This window comes from Puntigrus tetrazona, chromosome 19 (assembly GCF_018831695.1).
Source record: "Puntigrus tetrazona isolate hp1 chromosome 19, ASM1883169v1, whole genome shotgun sequence".
NCBI lineage: Eukaryota > Metazoa > Chordata > Actinopteri > Cypriniformes > Cyprinidae > Puntigrus > Puntigrus tetrazona.
In genome coordinates this window covers 7,045,854-7,067,279 of record NC_056717.1, presented here as the reverse complement: position 1 = coordinate 7,067,279, position 21,426 = coordinate 7,045,854, and the positions used below count along the sequence as shown (strand labels likewise).

The following is a 21,426-nucleotide window of genomic DNA, read 5'->3' as shown; positions in this document are numbered from 1 at the left end:
TAGAATATTTAGCTGTACAATTAAATATTATGATATTAGCATGTGCAATAATTTACGCTTTATTACAATTCTTTGTTGTGGTCTCAGTGAGTCTGATTTCGCATTGCAGTAGATCGTATCCTACAAAGTCAGAAGCCGAAACGTTGTCTAAAATACTATCACCTGAACCGAGTCAAGCGGACTCGTGGCTGTGTGGCGCCCCCTTGTGTTCAAGTAGTTCACTCAGATTTATTATAGAAATCTGTTCTTCATTCATTATATTTGAACTTTTAAAAGGTCAAATGTCGCCTATTGCATATTAACCTTCATCACAAAAACACACCTTAAATCCAGAATATTTTAATTTGAATAAATATTTTATTTAAATATTATAATGTTTTATTATAGTATAAAAGGTCTTTGAAGCATTGGATTTTTTAGCATCATAAATATTTTTATTTTGAAAAAGTTAATTTCAAACACTGTCCTCGTTTTCATCATAAGGCGTTAATGAGAAAATATAAAAATTGCATATGTTTATATAAATAATATATAATCTATAGAATAATACTGACAACACTAGTGATTTTAAACGGGGAAGGCCACCAGTGTTATCACTATTGTTCTTACAGCAGTTCACACTATTTATTTGAGATGGATTTGCGTTTTTTTTCAGACATGATTTACAAAAAAAAAAATAATAATTCACTCAAATCTTCTTTCTACTAATATAATTGCAATTGGTACATATCTCATCATTGTTAATATTGTATCACCCAAAACTAGTTTTTTTTTTTTTGCATATTAAAACCACACACTCGTGTTAAAGCAAACAGCACTTTATATAGAAATTAAAATCTCCAAAAAGGCAGTTTTGTTTCCTTTTGAAAGACATTCTTTGGGGGGTATAAAAAAAAATAGCTAAGGGGTTTTTTTTTTTAAACAAAACTCTGGAGGAATCCCTGGGGTGATGTACCCAGATGCAAATCCCAATTCAACTTTATGATGTAGTGTATCATCACCTCTCCTACACCCAGAAGTACACACACACTGAGGGTGACGAGCTGTGATAGTAAAAGCTGCTTTTAGTCCTGTTTCTTGCTGTGAGTACTGGGATCTCGAGGGCTGAAGTCAGCACAGAAGCCGTTCGTTGAAGGCTGAGACTCTGAGGGAGATGTACATTCTCTGGAAGCTTGAGGAATCCACTCGCTGAGACACTGGTACTGCTCGACAAAATCTGGACAGTTCTCCAGAAAGACACAAAAATCATCTGAGGAGGAGGAAGAAGAGGAAAGGAGGGAGAGAGAGGGAAGAGGAAAAGAGGGAGGAGAGAGAAAAGAAAGGAAGAGAGAGAGAGAGAGAGAGAAGAGAGAGAGAGAGAGGAGGAGACAGGAAGGAGAGAGAGACGAAGGGAAGGGAGAAGGGAAGAGAGGGAGACAGAGACAAGCAAGAGGAAGAAGAGGGAGGGAAGGGAAGAGAGAGAAGGAAGGAAGAGAGAGAAGAGAGAGTGAAGGGAGAAAGAGGGGATACAGAGACAGGAAGAGAAAGGGAGAAGGAAAGAGATACAGAGACAAGAAAGAGGAAGAGGGAGGGAAGAGAGATACAGAGATACAGAGACAGGAAGAGAGAGAAGGAAAAGAGAGGAAGAAGAGGGAGGGAAGAGAGATACAGAGACAAGAAAGAGAGATGGAAGAGAGACAGGGAGAGAGAGATAGACAAAGAAGAGAAGAAGAAGAGGGGAGAGAGAAGAGAGACAAAGAGAGAAGAGGAGGGAGAGGAAAAGAGAGAGAGAGAGAGAGAGAGAGAGATAGAGAGAGAGAAAAGAAAAAAGAGAGAGAGGAAGAGAGAGAGAGAAAAGGAGAGAGATACAGAGAGAGACAGAAGAGGAAGAGTGACAGAGAGAGTCTATCATACATTTGTAATAATTTACCAACATACCAATGCACTTTTCAATAACTCTTGTGTTTTGTTTTGAGATTACATTCAAAGATGATGCAATTAAAAATACTATATTTGAAAATTATATTGTGTCCGACTCCACAATGTTCAGTTTGCAAATTAGTTTCTTATTTTCATATCACTAATATTACAGAGAAAAATGCCTCAACCCATCATTATTGTACTCAGAATGACTGTAAATGCCATCATATGTTATCTTAATCAGGGAATTAAATTCTAATTAATTATTTCATAATTATAAAGCTGTGAGCTCGTGCAGTAATGGGACTGAGATTGAGGAATGAGCTGCAGCTGTACATGTGACACGGGACCATAAAAACAGCCATAGAAGTCACATTAAATCTGAATCTTTGGTTTGATCGACAATATTTGGTGAGATGCTATTAGGACAATATACAAAAAAATTATGCTATTTGAGAATCAAAATACAAAAAAAATAATCCTTTAAAGTTCTTAGCAATGTATATTACTAATCAAAAATTAAGTTATATACACACACACACACACATATATATATAGAACTGTAGGTAGCCCCCTTGTGATTGTTTTAGTAGTGCTATATAAATAAGATAACTTTTGGCTATACAAGATTTCATTTTGGTTAATGTGACACAGACAATAAGGTAAGTGAAGCCAAACTCAACAATGCCATGAACACCTAACAGCTCAATCACATTTAACACGCAAGCCAATGTAAATAGTCCTACCAAATGTGATCTTTCCCTTGTCTTGACAATCGATGGCCCTGAAAAGGTGACAAACAGCGAAATCTCCGATCCCCAGAGCGGTGTTCAGAATGACAGCCAACTCATCTTCTACAACCGCTCCATCCTCCTCTGCTTCAAACATCTGGACAAAACAACAGCCATCTTTCCTTACCATCAAGACCTTCCGTTTTTTTATACACACACACACACTATAGAACAGAATAAATGAGAGCCTGACTGCTTGAAACAGAAAGATCTTGTAGAAACTGAACTCACCCTAAATGCCAGTTTAATGGTCTCCAGGTATCTGAAAGGTCTGCAGACCACAGACAGGGCGATGATGTATTCTCTCACATCCACTTTTCCGTGCTAGAAACAATTCATTCAACATGTCCTCACGATCAGACATCATGGAAAAACATAACTGATGTGTTCGAAAGGTTTCTTTTCAGTAATAAAATATTTTGACAAATATGTTTAACCTCTTCAAAAAGTGAGAAAATGTCCTGTACTGCTTCGGTTACAGGTTGTTTGAGGTACTGAGAAAATCCCTCCACGTCCAGTCTGTTTCCACAAAGTTTGCTGGCCCTGGAGGCTTCCTCACGCAGGACTTCATCAGTGACCCCCGTCTTCAGGCTGAGAGAGGAGACAAAAGAAATTCCACCGTTATTATAATATATATATATATTATAATATATATATTATAATATATATATATATATATATATATATATATATATATATATATATATATATATATATATATATATATATATATATATATATATAAAAATAAATGTGGTGAAAATGAAAACTTTGGTACAGTTCATTTGGAAACACAAGCATTTTCAGTCTCTGACAGTTTGGAGTACACTGGCATTTCTTGGTAGTGGTTTCAATTGTTATTTTGAGAGATGAAGGTCGTTCAGTGAGCTACCGTCTTGAAAGCAGAAAGCAAACTGGATCTAACCAGCGCAGGGGGGAGAAGTGGACGACCCAGAATAACTAGAGGACACGAACATCAGGGTCTCTAGTTGGAGAAACAGACCCCTGACTGGAGCTCAGCTGGCAGCTGCATTGAACAGTGCACACTAAACAGAGGCTTCATCACCAACGGCGCGGAGATGCTGGGCTTTTACAGAGTTTCAAAAGATAGTCACATCTGACACTGCCAAAAAAAAAAAAAAAAAAAGAGCAAGACGGGCACAAAGAACAAAAGAGTATTATAGATGGATGAATCCATGTTTGAGATGCTGAGCTGCTGTAGGAACAGTCTGTATATCAATAACACAGAAACACTGCAGAACACATGATAAAACTTCAGCTCAACCTGAACCTCGAGTTTAAAGAGGGGAAAAATATATATATATACACATATATAGCAACAATGTATTAAATCGATCATGTATGTATTAAATTTATGTATTAAAGTGCTAGCATTTAAATATGAAATGTCTTTGCTGTTTTTCAACTTTCTATTCATAAAAGAATCCTATATTTTAAATGTACAGTTTCCAAAATTGATAAGAAATGTTGGTAGCACTTTATTTTACAGTACATGCTCTTCCCCTGGTGCATGCATGATATAATGATACAGATATCTTGTACCTATAGGCAAAATACCTGTATGTACATGGCAACATAAAGAAACCTGGCTGTACTAAACAGTTTTGCCTACAGACAAGTCTGGGTACTAATGGTCAGGTAGTGCCAATAACGGAGTAGATACTCTACTTACTAATGTATATATACACATGTTAAATGTTTAGTGGTCACAAACAGGCATGTCCTTACAGTACACGGTAACTAAGACACATTACTGTATATAAATGTAAAATGTGTAGCACCTACAGAAAAAAAAGTGGTATGTGGTAACAGCTTTACGTTAATGTTAGACCCTCAGAAGACATTTGATCCTGTAGACCACACCACTTTATTGTGGAAAATAAAAAGGCAGTTGGGTTTGATGAGAAATCTCTTAGCTGGGTTCAGTCCTATCTTGATGACTGTTTTTTCCTTTCTGGTCATAGTATTTTTTTTTACATTATATCTGACTTAACAGACAGGGCCTATGATTAACCGCATCTAACTTACATCCCTTTTGCCTTTTTTCCCCCTCTCCCTAATACAGATAAAGACTTCACTCAGTATCTGATCTAAAAGGATCCTGAACATTTCCACACTGACCATAAAAAGACCTCCTTCTCATTATAATCAGGCCGTCCTGAAATTTGATTGCATTGCATATAAAATAAAGGAATGATCGAAAGCTTCAACCTTTCAAGCTTCAGCTTATTTAAAATCATTGTCCAACTCCTGTATATAGTAGTGGTAGTAGTAGAAGCAATAATAATAATAATAATAATAGGTAGACTTAAAAATATAAGACTTAAATCACAACAATTTGTAGCATCACATGTATTATATTGCACTCCTTAAAAAGGAAAAAAGTAACAGATTATCTGCTAATTAAAAGTTTTTGTCATTGCCAAAGCCACTCTTTTCATGCTTACTGAATGTATACTGTGTTTTTAATTACAGCAAGCCCTCTTTCAAATGTTTGTTGACTGTATTTCTTCATCAGCTTCACTAGAGGGCACCATGTTCACTACATCAGCACAAACAAACCAGCTAAATCAATCCTCAGCTTCTAATCCAAAGCAAACAAAGGCCATCTTTAACTTCCTCTCATTATGCCGGCAGTCAGAGGGCTGCGTGCGATTTGATTTTTATTTTTTTGTAATCAATCAGCACAGCGCTGCTCTTTCTGAACGTAATGATTCTTTATGGTGTGGCTCTTTTGAAGTGTCATAGATCAATACTATGATACAACACAACTATCTTCCTGTTGTTCTTGTAATGAAGCCTGGTCTGATCAATTGCCAGTCACTCATCAAACTCAGGACATCCGCATGATAACAGAAAAAGAAAAAAAAAATGATGATAATAAAGTGTCCTATTATTAAATGTATGACCTTTAAATGACCTTTCATGCAGTGAATGAAAACATCCTGCAGAGTTTTACATCTGAAAGTGCCCAGTGTATCAGTCAACTCTGAATCCTTGAAGAGTGTTGTTTTTTCAAAAGCATGTTGTACATTGTGAAAAATAAATAAATAATAAAAAAAGACTGCACTACTCACCCTAAACATCGTACCAGTCTGGCGAACTCCAGCAAACAGGTGTGTCTAGGCAAGCGCAGGGGGCCTTTGGCCATAGCAAGCTGACAGTCCTCAAAGGAGTAATCTATAATGGGCAACCCAAGAGCCCTATGGAGGAGACACACACAATACTGATCACAGGACACTTGGGCCTTTTAAGAGGAAGAAAATAGACATGACATTTCTTTCCATCAGTATGATATAAAGTGTTATTAAAACCGGTCACAACAAAAACACTTTGTTTTTTTAAAAATCCACTCACTTGGCCATGATACGTCTCACATTGTGGGCGAACAGGGCTGGATCCTTCTTCTCCTCCTCTGATGGGGTGTACGTAGGAAGATACTGCACAGAACTCGGTCATCAGCAAAACTGATTTGTGCACAAATACTGCACCAGTGTTATTTTAATCTTATTTAATTTTATAAATAATTTTAGGTATAATCAAATCAGATGATTAAAATTAGATTGACTTGATTAAATGTATATTAAATAAATACATTTATAATAACAACATTTAAAATACACTTAATTTTTTACATACATGCATACAATAAATATAAATATATGTGAGGGTTCTATGCATATGTACACACAAACTTATTTTGGATGCAATTAATCATGACTAAAATAAATTTATATAGTGTTATGAATAATACCAAAATTCTCACCTCTATTTCTACAAAGTTATGCAGCTGACACAATGTGAGCCATAGAATCTTAAACCTGAAAAAGACAAAGGATTTTTAATTCACAAATGTATACAAGCATGTGCATACATCTTGACCATTAATACACACCTCCATTGTATGGAGCAAAAAAAAAAAAAAAATAAAAAAAAAGGAAATGGGAGCTAAAACTGTTTGGACACCAACATTCTACAAAATATATTCATGTTCAGCAGAAGAAATGTGAATGTGGGAGACTTAATGACAACTTTTATTTTTTGGGTGACTATCCCTTTAAGTAAACTCAAGAGACTCACGCTCCAGGCCCTTGCCACGTCCATGAGATTGTATCCTGTCGAGGAAGTGAGAAGAGAAAGGCGGCGATGAATAGGCTTGGCATCTCAAACCAAAAACAAGTGTTATGCTGCCAGTATCCCCCTAAACGCCTATCCCGCACTCACACCTAACCCAACCACTTCAGCTTGACCTTGCTCCTCTGACAGCACAACCTCGGCTTTAAGCGCCCCCCAAGACATTGCTGGGCTTGTATTATTCATAAGAGATGGAAACAAAGACATAACAGACAGACAGTGGATAGAAAAGTAGAACTGCGTGAGATAAATGAACAGTCTTCATGTGGAGACACACAGGTTGCGCGTGTAAGACACTCCCAGTTTGGGCGTATAGAGCCGGTTCTTACCGTCTCGTTAGGATAGCGCAGCAGCACAGGCTGCACGGGAACTCCAGGGATGAACGCACCTGCAGGAGAGGAGGGACAAAAGGACAGCGAACGAGTGAGGAGGAGAGGACTTGCGCTTTGACCTCGTTCCTCTCAGAGCGCTGGGTGTGGCATTAAAACTATAGTCTGTGCTGAAACACGAGCCTTCTGCTTGACTGCGGGTGTGTGAAGTCTACAAACACACTCACCTCATCCAGCTTCAGCGGTTTAATATTCAGATACCGAGGCCAACCGATGATAAAAACACTCAAGCTTCACGAGAAGATGCGGCGTAATAAAACGAATCAGTTAGAGGATAAAAACACAGAGGATCCACGTCTTTATGAGGAGCTGAATATTCCTTTCGAGTAGGCGGATTGCTTTTGCATTAGTGATTGTGTGTACTGTGCATATTTAACTTGTAGAAATAAATACACATATGCATGCATGTTATATTATATACACGTACCGAGCATATTGTACACACAATCTGGATTGTTTTCTCAATAAAAAAAATAAAAGCTATGCATTGTATGAAAGCAAATAGGAGAACAGAATGATAGGGATGTATAACGATGATCTGTTACTAAATGCAGAGACGGTCTCTGTAATCAAATCGGCGATAATTGCTAGAAATTAAGTGTCCCCAATCATAATTACAATGTTACATTATGATCTCCATTTCAAATAAATACTGTTATTTTGATCCACACGCCAAGCTCATTGAAGCTTGACAGCTGCCACTGCCTTTAAAAGAGAACTGCTTGGCATTCGGTTAAATATATCTTTTGTGTTGTACAGAAAAAAAAAAAAAAAAAAACATTTATGTTTTAAGCAACGCATGAATGAGTGGAGTTTTTTTTTTTTTTTTTGGGGGGGGGTGAACTATCCTAACAGAGTTCAGAAAACAACTGCAGTCGGTTTTTCCTCAGTATCTTAAGCGTCAGTTTCTCTCTGTGGCAGTCAGAACTCATCACTTCTGGGAAAGTGTGGAGAGACGAGAGATGCCCTTCAGCTCACAAACAGCTCCTTGTTACATGCTGCTAAAAGAAACTGGCTGATCCATCAGCTCACTCACCTTTGACGAACTCAACCCAAGTTTTAAACAGAGCAAGTGAAATAATGCAAATATACAAATCAGCCATCATTCATTTGCATCTTTCACCATTGAGGTTCTGAGCTGCTACTGTACGTGACTAAAGCTTGCGTCCACATGAGCAGAAGAGGGCCTGTCCTCATTTAGGCAGAGCTGAACTACTGTAAATAAATGCTAAGAGACCATGGTTTTGCATAGCTCCTAATCTTTTAAGTGTATGTCAAAAAAAAAAGGCTGTTTTTTGAACGGATTGGTTATTTTGAAGAGCAAAATAAACTTTTTTTTTTCTCATGTAATTTGATTATGATTATTATGATTATTATTATAATAACTACTACAGTGATACCCATATAATATGGTTTTCTTATGAGTATAATAAAACATCAAAAAAAATGTTAAAAAGTGTTTCCTTTGGACTATAATGCCCATTTAGTTATTAATACATCAATAGAAGATATAACATAAAAACAGAATGGAAGGCGAGTAAACAACAATATTATTATATAAAATTAGATAAAAATAAGAATTAAAAATAATTTCATTATAACAATTCAATTAAGTAAATATCACCACCATAGTATTAAACTGAATATAATAATAATAATAATAATAATAATAAAAATTACTAAATTAAAACAAAGAATATTACTATACTATTAATCTGTAAAATATATTATTATTATTATTATTATTATTATTATATTATTATTATTATTATTATAAGATATTCTTATTATTCTTTTACAACAGTACAATTACAATAATATTTGTGGGACATTTTTTACAATTCTTTGTTATTTAACCATACTGAATTCACAGGCATTGTTAACTTATAAAAAGCTGTTACCAGCCAACAGTTTCATATTCTCACAAACGTAAATTTTAACCTGCATTTGGTGTGATTATGATAATTAAGGCCTTGCCTACAAACATTAGTGATCATAGGGCTGGGCAATATATATCACACAGTATATTCATGCGCATCTCGTCAGTAAAGCCTGTTTGAATAGCAGCAAATCTGCATCAGCTGTTTTCAATGACCAGCTACGCAATATTGTGTTCAGTACCACGGGTGATTCATTTGCAATACTGAACCCGATATTGGGTAGCTGGTCAGTGATCTACGGCTCTCTGTATTAACACACCACCACAGCTGATGTTGTTTGGAAAAGTAGAGAGCTCCGGTATTAAAAGGCTACTGAGAGAAAAGTGAGATAGCCAGACAAGAGAAAACACGCAGACGATGGAGAGAGGAGGGGTGAGGATTAGAGGAACAGAGCCGATTCAATGACTGACAGAGGAGAGGGGGATTTGAGCAGAAAAGACCATCACAATCCACAGCGTACACAGGAAGAGGAAGCCAATCACCAGATCTCTCAGCTCTGTGAACCATGATGGGCCGCAGATTAGAGAGGGTACAAAGAGAGAGCAAACACCAAAAGATAGAAAAACTTTACAAAACTTTCCTAAGACGGACTCAAAGAGAGAGGGATGGGAAGTATGATATCAGCAGTTATCAGAGACGGGCACATACCGGGCTTGAACGCGATGAGACAGGATCTATTGGTGCATGTGCCCTCCGGAAATATCATGATCTGAAAACAGGCCGCGGTTAGAGGAAATACCAATAGCAGTAGCATAAGTGTGCGTTTGGACACCTATACTGTGTGAATGTCATTACATTAGATGTGAAACATCGAGTCTGTGCGCGTTACCTGAGGCCATTCGCCATCCGAACAAGCTCTGCGTTTGATCTCCTCCACGGTCTTCCTCCGAGAGTCCTGATCCGAGCGGGACACAAACACAGGCCGGATGAATTTGATAAGAGCTACAAAAAGAGAAAGAGGGAAGGGTGAGGTACGAGAGGGATGGAAAGAAAGAGCAGCAAATACAGGTTTTAAAAAGAGAGATTAATAGCTTTAGCAGGCAGGTCAAAACTTGCATCATGCTGGGAGCATAAATTGAGATCTTCTATAATAAATAACTATTAGAATTAAAAGATCAGAAGATAAGAAAAAGTCTTGGCAGTTAAGCTGCTCTTATGAAACTAGGAGAAAGATCGCAAACTTCATTCATAGGTCCGTGTACGAGTAAGACGCATTTTGCATGACCACAAAGCAATAAATATGTATTGAAAGACTATTTTATTTTTGTATAGATTAGTTTTAGGCACCTTTTAAACAGAATACATTTCTAAATGCTATACAAGATTTTTATCATTAACTAATCCTGGAAAAAAGAATTACGTTTCCACTAAATTTTTTAAAAAACAAACGTTTACAACACTGACAATAAGACATCTTTTTTGAGCAACAAATCAGTATATCAGCGTATTAGAATGATTTCTGAAGGATCACGGGTCATGGGATGAAGGATCAATACCGTAATGATTCTGACAATTTTAGCTTTGATCACAGGAATATTTATTTTAAAAATAAAAAAAAAGTTATTTTAAATTATAAATTATAATATTTTTTTGTATTAGAATAAGAGCATAAGACTTTTCACACTGCAAAAAAAATAAATATCCATCCAACCACACCTCAACTAAATTCAAAAGTCTATATATGTAGATATTTTTAAAAACTCACTGCCCCAGACTGGAATGTCTTTGCTCTCAGCCTTCATCACTATAGAGGCCATGGTCATGGTGACGGGGATGGCATCGAAGTAGGATGAGTGAGGGGCCATTGTGAGGATGGGTGCCTCGCTGGGCAGCGCCGGCCGGCCCTTCACACGGACCCAGTGAAAGCCTCCAGAAAACCACATGGCTCTCATGATGGCCTTTAGGGCCAGATCTACCAGCCTGGGAGGACAGAAGCAGAGAAACAGAAACCGTAAGAGAATGTTGCCTGCTTCCTGAAATTTACGCCAATTAAATTGCCTTCACATTCAACTGACCGTGGTCTACATCAAACAGTCAACGTGAAACTGTACCACAAACTAGATTCATTCACTAGTGAGATAAATATTTTTAAAAAGTGCCCAATATTTTAATAAAGTACAATCTCTATGAGGTCTTTGAATACAAATGCCATAGGTGCCATGTAGTAAAAAGAGATGAGGTATACGTTAAAATGTCACAGAGTGTCTTTAGAGTATGCTTCAAACTTAACACTAAACTTTAGCCTTCTACATGGACTTTATGCTAAATATTAACTGCACTAAAAAAATATATGTTGTTTAACCCTGCTGGCTCACGATCACTCTCAAAGACTTACAGTAGCAAAAGAAAAATAGTTTGGTGACCTGTGCCCCATCAACGTTGGTAACCAAGCGTGTCCGTTCTAACTTATACGGTGGATAAAGACAAAAACCTCTCCTCTCCACCCTCACATGAACAAACTCGTGCGCAATGGGATACAGAAAGACACACACAGGCAGACAAACACAGTGAGAGAATATGAAAAGCCCTGCTGGAAGCGATCAGGTGATAGTGGAATGGAGACGCTGTGAATGGAGCTGTGTGTGTGGTAGGTGTGTGTGTGGTGTGGTGTGTGTGTGTGTGTGTGGTAGGTGTGCCACACATACGGCAGACACACAATACAGTGCTCTTATTTTTAGCAGGGTAAAATAACCAGGAAGAGCAAGCTCTCCAATATCTGACAATATTTAGACTACGGCTTTGTTCTAATCCCAAGTAACATCTGACTGATGGATACAAGTGACTGAAAACATACCCTATGATCACCAAAGAGTCCAATGACAGCATGTTTCACCTGATCAGGAAGTAGGCATAACTGGGCAAGAGTTTGGCTTTAGCATTTTGCTAAGCTAACAACTTAAGCTTCTGGTAAATAGAGCTGGGACTGACAACAATCATCGATTGATTTTATTTTTCATCATCGGCAGCGTTTCCTGATTTTATTCGAGTGTTTATTATATTTAAAAACCGAAAAAGACAGAATAACTCATGCCGAACAATGACGTGATTAAATATAGGTGCATGCTAAAGCTGCACACATGGCAACGTAAAAGCATTGAAAAGTGTTTGAGAAAGACGCTACAATCATTACAAGCACCGAAAGCTACTGCTGAGCACTCATGGGAAGAGGAAGTTGCTGGTTGATGACTGAATTCACGACATGGCTTCAAAACGTTTAGTAAATAAACTGCAGACCGTTTGATTTTTAAAACGTGCACGAGTTGCATGCATCCCATGCATCCCATTTATTTAAAAAAAAAAAAAAACATTTATTAAAACACTTACAAACGTACACACACACATACTTGTTCACTATTTAGCTCTCTTTAAACTTTCAATTACTTTATTGCTGCAAACTGCAGTCTGACTGACTCTGTAGGTCTGTGTTGGCGGCATAATCTCATCATGCAAAGACGCAGTGTAACGTTCCCAAACCGTCACGTCTGATTAACATTTCTGTGTCACTCACCACCTCCACCAGGACAGAGGTTCAACTGCATCCTCAGAACGGCCAACGGTAGCCACGAATGCAAAGGGCCAGGCCAGCAACATCATGAACGCAGCAAACAGCAGACGGACAGGGAACAGCGTCACGGTCATCACTGCGATCTGTGAGAGAGTGAGAGAGAGTTACAGGTAAGATGATGTTAAAATCCCACATCCCTCACGTTAATCCAGAATTAGCCAGTACAGCAGGTCATTACTGGAAAGAGGTAGAAGGGAAACAAAAATATGCAGTGAGACCACATTATATTTTGCTATGCTGTGTAATACTCAAAGACAGAAAGTAGGGCTGTTCGATTTGGAAAATGCATGCAAAAAAAAAAAAAGCTTCAGCTTAATATTGTCAATAATGTATTGTCAAGCAAAGTATCATTATGCCGCAAATAAATAAAAAAATTAAAACTACAAATCTTTCTGATTTGGGTATTTTTCCTGTTGTTCTATTGGTTGCCATCTGCCATATTACATCCCACCAAGAGTCCATCAAATACCCGTAAACACCATTATAGTTTACATTAAAACCAATACAATTCCCATTATAACCCTTAAATCCATAACATTTTCTTTTGTGCTTTGGGCCAGAATCAGTTTTTTTGTTTTTCCTCAGCGAAGATAGAAGTTTGGTTTAACACAAAGCTGAAAAAACCTATAATGAATTTGACAAGCCAAAGAAATTCAGATGACTTTGGAAATATTGAAAATGCATAAGTGATCACAATAATGATTGGATTCAGAATCTGGTCATATTGAGATTGCGTGTCTTGGGATGTCATTAAGAACGCAACAGAATATTCTTTGGCCAAAAGAAAGCCATTTTGTAAGCTGAGAATTTGCATGTACGACACACTACTTGCATTAAGTAAATAAAAGCAAAGTTACATGACATTAAATTTCATTGCTGTAGTTTGTTAAAAAATTGTTTTCCATCATAAAGAATTTAGAGTCTAGACAATTTTTTTTTTTAATGCATAGGACCTAATTGTTACAATTATTTTATAAAGGTTTTATGAATTATATTGATTAGATTTGCTTTCTAAAATTAATGTAAAATCCATTAAAACATTCTGAAAAGGAAAAACCTGGACTTACATCATAGGGCCTTAATGTACTCACGCATTTCAAAACATATTACGGAAGCATAATACGGAAGCATTATTTTGTGCGTACAGACGTTTTATAAATAGCACAGAAATATTCTGCCAATTTAAAATTTACTAATAAAGCCTCTGGTTTTTACAAAATAAAATCTAATTATGCTTCAGCAGTGTCAGAATTAGATACATACGGTCAGTCATTCATGACTGAACGAAGCACAAGGACATCACATGTCATGCTTCTATAGGCAGCTCAGGAAAAACAAGATCACATAAGAGGAACATGAGAGGCATCATCAAATGAGGAAGAAAAAAAAAAACTCAAGTCAAATGATTAGTCAACTTTAGATGCCTCTTTTTTTCCCCTCTTCGATGAGAGAGAGAGTGTTTAAAAGCAGAAGGAAGGGTGCTCATGGTATCTGATATGGGCCGTTATCCAAGCATTACACAGTAGCAGTTTTCTCCTGCAAAATAATTGGGTTAATTCAAACTCCATTCACAATTTCTGCAATTTCTTAATTTAATCACATGCAACTCCAGTACACCAGACATGTCTCAGTTGCGCACCAGTTACTCATGCGATAAATCTTCGAAGGGGAAAGATTAGGTTTGCATCTCTGATGACCTCTTGGCCACAAATATCTCATGTTCCCATCAATGGTTTACATCTACTGACTCACACTGGTAAACTGAACACTGTGACTTAACCCTCATTTTCAGAAGATGTCATGTAACATTTGGGATCCCAGAGTCTTTAAGGATGGTTATTTTTTTTAAAACTATTAATAATAATAATAATAATAATAATAATATTATTATTATTATTATTAATTTTTGTTTCAATTCCCTAGGTTTAGCACTTAACCACAAAACAGTTTGTGCCCATTATTATCCTGAACAGAAATATGACTTTAGTTTGAAGATCATTTGCCTCAAGCATAAATCATATTGTAAACAAAAAGTGTATATATATATATATATATATATATATATATATATATATATATATATATATATATATATATATATATATATATATATATCCATACATATATCCATACACATATATATACATACACATATACACATATATATACATACACATATACATATATATTTACATATATACATATATACATATATACATATATACACATATACATATATACACATATATATATATATATATATATATATATATATATATATATATATATATATATATATATATATATATATATATATATATATGTGCAATAATAATGTTATTTATAACCAATTATATAATCTGAGGTCACAAAGACATAAAATACATGTTCTCTGTTAAAAGGTTTCATTGTGTTATACGATTTAAACTGCTTTAAAATAAGAAAATAAATCCGTTTCAAACTGATATTGCAAACTATTTATATTTAGCCAGCCAAACCTGGTCCTTGAGGCCTTTCAGGTTCCAAACAAGGCGGCTAAACCCTTTCTGGAAATCTGTTTTCTGATTCTGGGAACAAGAGTATTTTCTCATGTTGTTAGATTTACTTCAAAAATAATAATAAAAAAAAAAAAAAAGCTGAATAAAATACGTTCTTCTTACAGAACTTTGGTGCAAAGCTTCAACCAACGTCTAGATCTGAGGACACATCATACATAATTAATCAGAGGGCTAAATTAACAAAGCTCAATTTTGTTAATGCTTAAAGAAACAACAACATAAGGGTTAAACTTTGTTGATCCCAGCAAAAGGCTAATGGAGATTTACGGCTAGTTTGTCACAAGAACCAACGACAAAGCAGAAGAATGGAATGGGCTCGCATTAAAACCCAGAATGGTTCATGAATATTTAATCTCGCTTAGAGTACGCCATCCAATTTCCAAGAAAATAAATAAATAAATAAAAATCAACAGAGTCATAACACAGGTCTCTAATCCAATGCTCCATGTAGAGTTTGTCATTCTCCAAGTTTCTCATTCCCAAATGACTTGTTTGACTGGATTTACAGCAGTCTTGTTGAATTGACTGGTTGCTAGCTGTAACACCACTGGTTTCAGCTGCTGTGGTGAGATGAGAGCTGGAGCGGAGTGCGGTGATTAAATGTGGATGGGCTCACCCGACGGCTCCATTAGGAGGAGATGAACGGTGGGTGGAGATGTGTGGCCTGTTTAGTGTTTATTTATTTATCTAGAGCCGCTGTCAACACCTGCGGTCTGCCCTGACAGAAAGATTAAACTGATCTAGAGGCTGAGGCGATGGCTCTCTTGGGAAAGGGAGGGAGTGAGATAGAGAGAGAGAAAGAGAGAGCTAGAAGGAGGGGTAGCGCTTGGTGTAAAGTGTGTTATGAGCGAAACACTACATACAAAAGCACTTATTCCCAATGAGATTTAAAAAAAAAAAAAAAACACACAACCTCTCCTGCTTTTTAAACAAAGAAGAAGGAGCTAAAATCATTTGCTGAGAACAAGAATTCTAACCCGGGCTCGACCTTCCCCACCCTAACACACTGTATAATGTCCCGGGAGTGAGTGGCACAGCCTTGATCCCGGCCTATGGGGTCCCGTTAACAGCCTCCCCCCTCATGCCTAGTCTCCATCTGCTTGAGCCTGAGGGAGGATGAGGGGGATGTGCGGGTTAAGAAGGAGCTTCTTTAGCTGAACCTGCAGCTGAATCTTTTAGCAGTGCTGTAAAAGAGCAGAAGGATGGCGCTGGTCTCTTAGAGTGGGGTTAAGAGCTACTTAGAGTCACAGCGAAGCCCACGCAAGAGTCTTGACCTCAAGGGTGATACGGCTTTTCCATGGACTTCTGAAAGGCTTCTTCCAGCCCAGAGACTACCCTTAAAAGCTTAAGTATAGTTAGTTTTTTTTAATGCGCATGATGCAAGCAGAAAACACAGCGATCAAAATTAGAGAACAACTACTATTGCTGTGTTTGATATGACGATGTATCGTCTCAGATTTGACGATACGAGTATCAAGACAGCTGGCCCTATATCGGTATTTTGGCATGCGTGTACAAAAAAAAAAAAAAAAAAAAATGCACGATTTCTAAGAAAATTATCAACATAATAGAGAACGACATCCTTAACCACAACCCTCCAGCTGTCTGTGTTCGTTTCAGAATGAAGCGCCTACTTCACTACATCCAATCAGTTCGCAGTAACTGCAAATTTTACAGTTCACAGAGGTTTTAATATACGTTCATAATTGTACATTACAGAGTGGACTGCGTTATTTATGGACTTACAAAACAAGATGCAAGCAATCAGAATATTGTACCTCGTGGGAAATGCACAATGAAAACACGAAAGATTTTCCATTACATATTGCACTGTGGTACGGTTATGGGGCCCCTATAACATGCAGAGCTCGACCGCCTGCTCTGCCTATAGTTAGAAACGGCTCTATAGCATGCAGTGTTTAATAAACAGCTGTTTTACTAAATTCTTACGAGATGATTACGACTAAAATTTGAGGGTTACAGCTGTCAGAAATTAGTAGGAAGAGTAGAGTCCCTAGATATGAAACACTTGTGCAGAACATGGTTGTTAGACCGCACAGGTTTGTTTGGTCCACAGTTCAGGGACTGTGGCGAGTTTCTTAGTTAGTGAGTTTCGGCCATAACATTGTTGCTAATAATTTTCTAGAGATTTGTCAGTCGGGTTCAGATCTTTAATAGATAAAAAGTTAAACATTAGCAATAAATTTGAAATAGACACTTTAGTGACCGATTTTCCACGATCAACCGACCAATTTAACGTATCCTTGTAGAACAGTATTCATTTATTTCAAGTATCATACTAAATATATACCATAAAACTGCATTAATCTTCATTCTTGTGTAATGAACGCTGAGAACAAATCGATTTTGATAGAAGCACAGCCAAATTAACCGTTGTGAGACTTTGCAAGGTAAGGAATACTTAACGTATGCTCAAACCTGATCCTCCACATTCATGTCAACCCAACATGCCTACAGCAGATAATATGAAAACGTATGCTGAAGACAAGATTTAGGGCCCCGAGCATCGCAGATCTTTCGAACCAAAGCTCAATGAACACCGGAGGACCATTTAATGAACCCAGAAGCCAAAGCCGCTTTGTATGCCATCACACTCAACCGATCATCGAGCGTGCAGAGAGAAGACAGCAGGAAGCGGTTGGATCGGGCCATCTACAAAGACACGCAGTTTGCCGTGTCTCGGTCACGCACGTTTACAAGGCAAATGACTCTTGCTCTTAGCTGATGCTCACTATAGCAGATTTACAATTCTCACTGAGAGCACTTTACAGCCTTGCACGGCCGAGGAGGTCCTCCAGCTCTCGCTCACTCCTCATTCCCTTCGGATCGCCATCAATCGTGATCTCTAACAACATAAGGGGACGCGCCAAGACTTACAGTGCCTCCAGACAGCGTGACGTGACTGCGATCATGTTACTGCTCATCGCCTGGAGAGCATTTACAGGACAGAGAATTTGAGGAATTCTGCTCGCTTTGCCATGGTCGCTCGAAGAGGTTACGTAGCCGTAAAAGGCGCTAAAGGGACTCTTGTTGTGACACGTACGTGGAGTGTGTGTCATGAAGAACAACAGAAACCTAAGTGAGCAATAGTGGATTTCCGCAATGAAGCTTTCATGCAAATGCTCGGTTTTGAGGCAGGAACTTCCAAACCTACTCGTGATCTCTCCACTGGTCTTCATTGATCTTGCCAGTATGCCACTTGGAGAAGAGAGAAAAAAAAAAAAAAAAAAAAAGACAATTTGCTTAAGACTTATAATCAAAGCGTAAATGAGTTTGTTTTTTTCCATCCAAACGGTTTGGAGAAATTTGGAATTGCATCATTTGCTCATCAATGGATCCTCTGCAGTGAATGGGTGCCGACAGTCCATCAGTTAACATCGTGTGAAGAGAAAAGTTGTGTGTGTGTAAGAAAGAAATCTATCAGTATGTCTTTAACTTCAAACCATTGCTTTCCGCTAAAATGTCCATAATATTGCTTTTTCCAGAAATAAAGTGATCTCGTCTGAATCAGTAGAGATCAAGCACCCTTTATAAGACAAAACGGTTTTGACATGACAGGGATGGACTTCTTCACTGACTTCTTCACTGTGTTATGGATTAAGGACTCGTATTTTGGCCAGAAGGGTCAGTTTAAATTTAAAACAGAATTATTTCTTACGAATGTGCATCATTCTATTGACTACTGTGATGTTTTTATCAGCGGTTTGGCCCTCATTCTGACGGCACCCATTCACTGCATCCATTGGTGAGCAAGTGATGTAATGCAACATCTCTCCTATTATTTTTTGACGAACAAACAACGTCATCTACATCTTGGATGGCCTGAGAGCTAGCAAAGGAAGATTTTTCTTTAGCTGAACTACTGCCCTCCTATTTACAAGAGTTTGCAAAAAAAAATAAATAAATAAAAATCACCTACTTAAGATTTTCAACTCAGCAAATGCTCAAACGCTATAAATAGACATCATTGTCTTTCTTCATGGTGTTGTTTACAGTGTAACCCTGAGGCCTGAGTATATTAAAAAGATCTTGCATAATCCCACAAAGGGCCATTTATCTTAGAATCCGATGCATATGGAAATCAGGTGAATCATCACAGCCTATCTTAGACCTTTCAAACTGCTGTTGTGCAAGAACTCTACATTAGAAAACAGCAGTAGGCTAATGGAGCCCAAAAAAAGAATATGCATTTGCCTGTTTCCTAGTAAACAATTATCTAACCTAGTCTGATATACTGTCCACCTGAAGGGACTCTCCACCTGCTGAAATGTGAGGAAGTGCTTCCCAATTCCCAAAAACAACGGGCTGAGAAGATTAAATAGGAATAGCAGGACTCCGAAACTGTAATCTCTCTCTTCTGGGAGTGACATTTGAGGAAAAAGAAGTGGCATTTCAGGTTTTCTAAGGCTCTCCGTGGAGGAAAGCAGTGAAATGCTGCAGCCTACATATCTTTCAAGTTTCCTAAAAACCTTAAATATTGATCTGAATGATCTCAAAAGCCTTAAATGACTTAAACTACAAACAAAAACGCAACGTCTCATCTCGTTACAGACCCAAACTTAGATTACTATGATGCACAGGAGTCATATACACTTCCAGTCGGCTTAGACCTTTATAGCATGACAACGCCACCGTTAAGATGCATTCGTTGAGCCTTTAAAATAACGACTAAATATCGATGCATCTGTGTTTCAAACAAAAGGCCACTCGGATGCGTTTCGGTTCACTTCGAACTGGAGTCACACCCCATAAAACATGAGCCGGTGCTTTTGACTCCAACAGTGATACAAATTTTTTTAAAAAAAACAAACAAACAAACAAACATGCATGCATGCATGCGTGCGTAGGCTATCCTAGGACGTGGTGCATGCAAAAACAGCAACAACTACTGATAATGATATTAAAATCAAACCGTCTACACCTGCTCAAGGATTCGAACCCGCCGATCTGACCTCTCGTGTTCCGCAAAGCCTGGGAAAAACCAAACACACCGCGCGAAGTTACTTTACCTTGAGTTTCTGCAGAGGAGTAAACCTCAACTCGTGCACGAAAGGATTTCTGAAGTGCGCTGAAACGCCCGCGTCCCCTCCATCCACCGCCGCGTGTAGTTTTCTGTCGGGGAATCTCATACTAAAACAGTAAACGCACGGGATGTCTTTAAAAGAGAGGCAAAAGTCCCCGGGAAAAGCGTGCGCGCGGCGCTCCTCTTATTCGCCAAAGAACTTTTCAGAGCGCGAGCGCTTCCAGTCGGGTTTGACCTAGCGGCGTTGGGCTTCGCTTTTGAAGCTCTCCGCTCCCGTAAATTACCGAGCGATCAGCATCTTGCGCGTTTTCGCTGTGCGCATGCGTGATCAACGCAGGTTCTGACATCACGTCGGAGGTGTATTACGACCCAACAGCGCTGGGTTTCTGTACCGCCGCGGAATTATGTCGAACAATTTAAGGCCTCGTTTGTTGAGTGAGCCAATTCAAACCATAGTATATTTAGTCTGACCCAGAACCGTTGGTGTTTCTTTTGACAGCAGTGTCAGAAAGCTGTTTATTTCCGGCTCCATCGCCTGGAGAATCCCTTACATGCTTATTAAGGTGCGTGACCCTCTGGGACCATGTAAACATAACAAGTTTCCACAGCAGGCCACAGCTGAGGAGTGTTGAGGATGGTGAGCATTCCTGTGTTCAGTGAACACCACATGAAGACTTTAAGCGAGAATGAGACTATTTAACTCGCCCTAGATATATAACTTGCTAGCAGTTTCTTCTTTCACGTGCACATTTTCAATCCAGTTTTCAAATCAGTCACGGCACTCTCTTTCAAAAATTGTTTACGACATTTTAGTAATATCGGTTCATCTTACAACAGCTTTTATAGATTCGAGATGACAATAAAAGGCTTTGGAGAAAGTGTCGCCTGAAGTCTCAGCGGTGCAGCATCGCCTCCTTCTGGACAAACGACGAACAGCACGAAGACGTGAAAAGGCAGGAAATGTCAGGGGGTTATTTGTTCTTTTTTCTTTTTACACATAACTGCATGCTTGTCTTTGTCTATCACGAGCAAAATATTCCTTGCAATAACAAACTAATTTCTAATTAGGCGTGCATTGTTCGTTA

The 21,426-nt window shown here is 38.0% G+C and overlaps 1 protein-coding gene across 1 annotated transcript; it reads right to left on the bottom strand.

Annotated features, from left to right (window-relative positions):
- Positions 1-802: 802 nt before the first annotated feature.
- lpcat1 (lysophosphatidylcholine acyltransferase 1) lies at positions 803-20,667 on the bottom strand. Its single transcript, XM_043218060.1, has 14 exons — positions 20,328-20,667; positions 12,683-12,822; positions 10,880-11,094; positions 10,004-10,116; positions 9,823-9,883; positions 7,175-7,233; positions 6,792-6,826; positions 6,478-6,532; positions 6,069-6,151; positions 5,789-5,914; positions 3,128-3,281; positions 2,922-3,014; positions 2,646-2,787; positions 803-1,249 (listed from the first exon to the last, which is right to left on the bottom strand). The coding sequence occupies exons 1-14, from the start codon at positions 20,445-20,447 to the stop codon at positions 1,065-1,067; spliced, it is 1,581 nt and encodes a 526-aa protein (XP_043073995.1). The 5' UTR covers positions 20,448-20,667; the 3' UTR covers positions 803-1,064.
- Between the last annotated feature and the right edge of the window lie 759 nt (positions 20,668-21,426).

Bases quoted from the DNA above. Each gene is read 5' to 3' on its own strand.
- lpcat1 (XM_043218060.1), bottom strand. From the start codon at position 20,447: ATGAGATTCCCCGACAGAAAACTACACGCGGCGGTGGATGGAGGGGAC. The intron at 10,117-10,879 runs GTGAGTTTTTAA...CTCTTTTTGTAG, and splicing joins AGACATTCCAGTCTGGGGCA to CTCTTATCAAATTCATCCGG. The intron at 7,234-9,822 runs GTATGTGCCCGT...CCTCTCCTGCAG, and splicing joins TCTCATCGCGTTCAAGCCCG to GTGCGTTCATCCCTGGAGTT.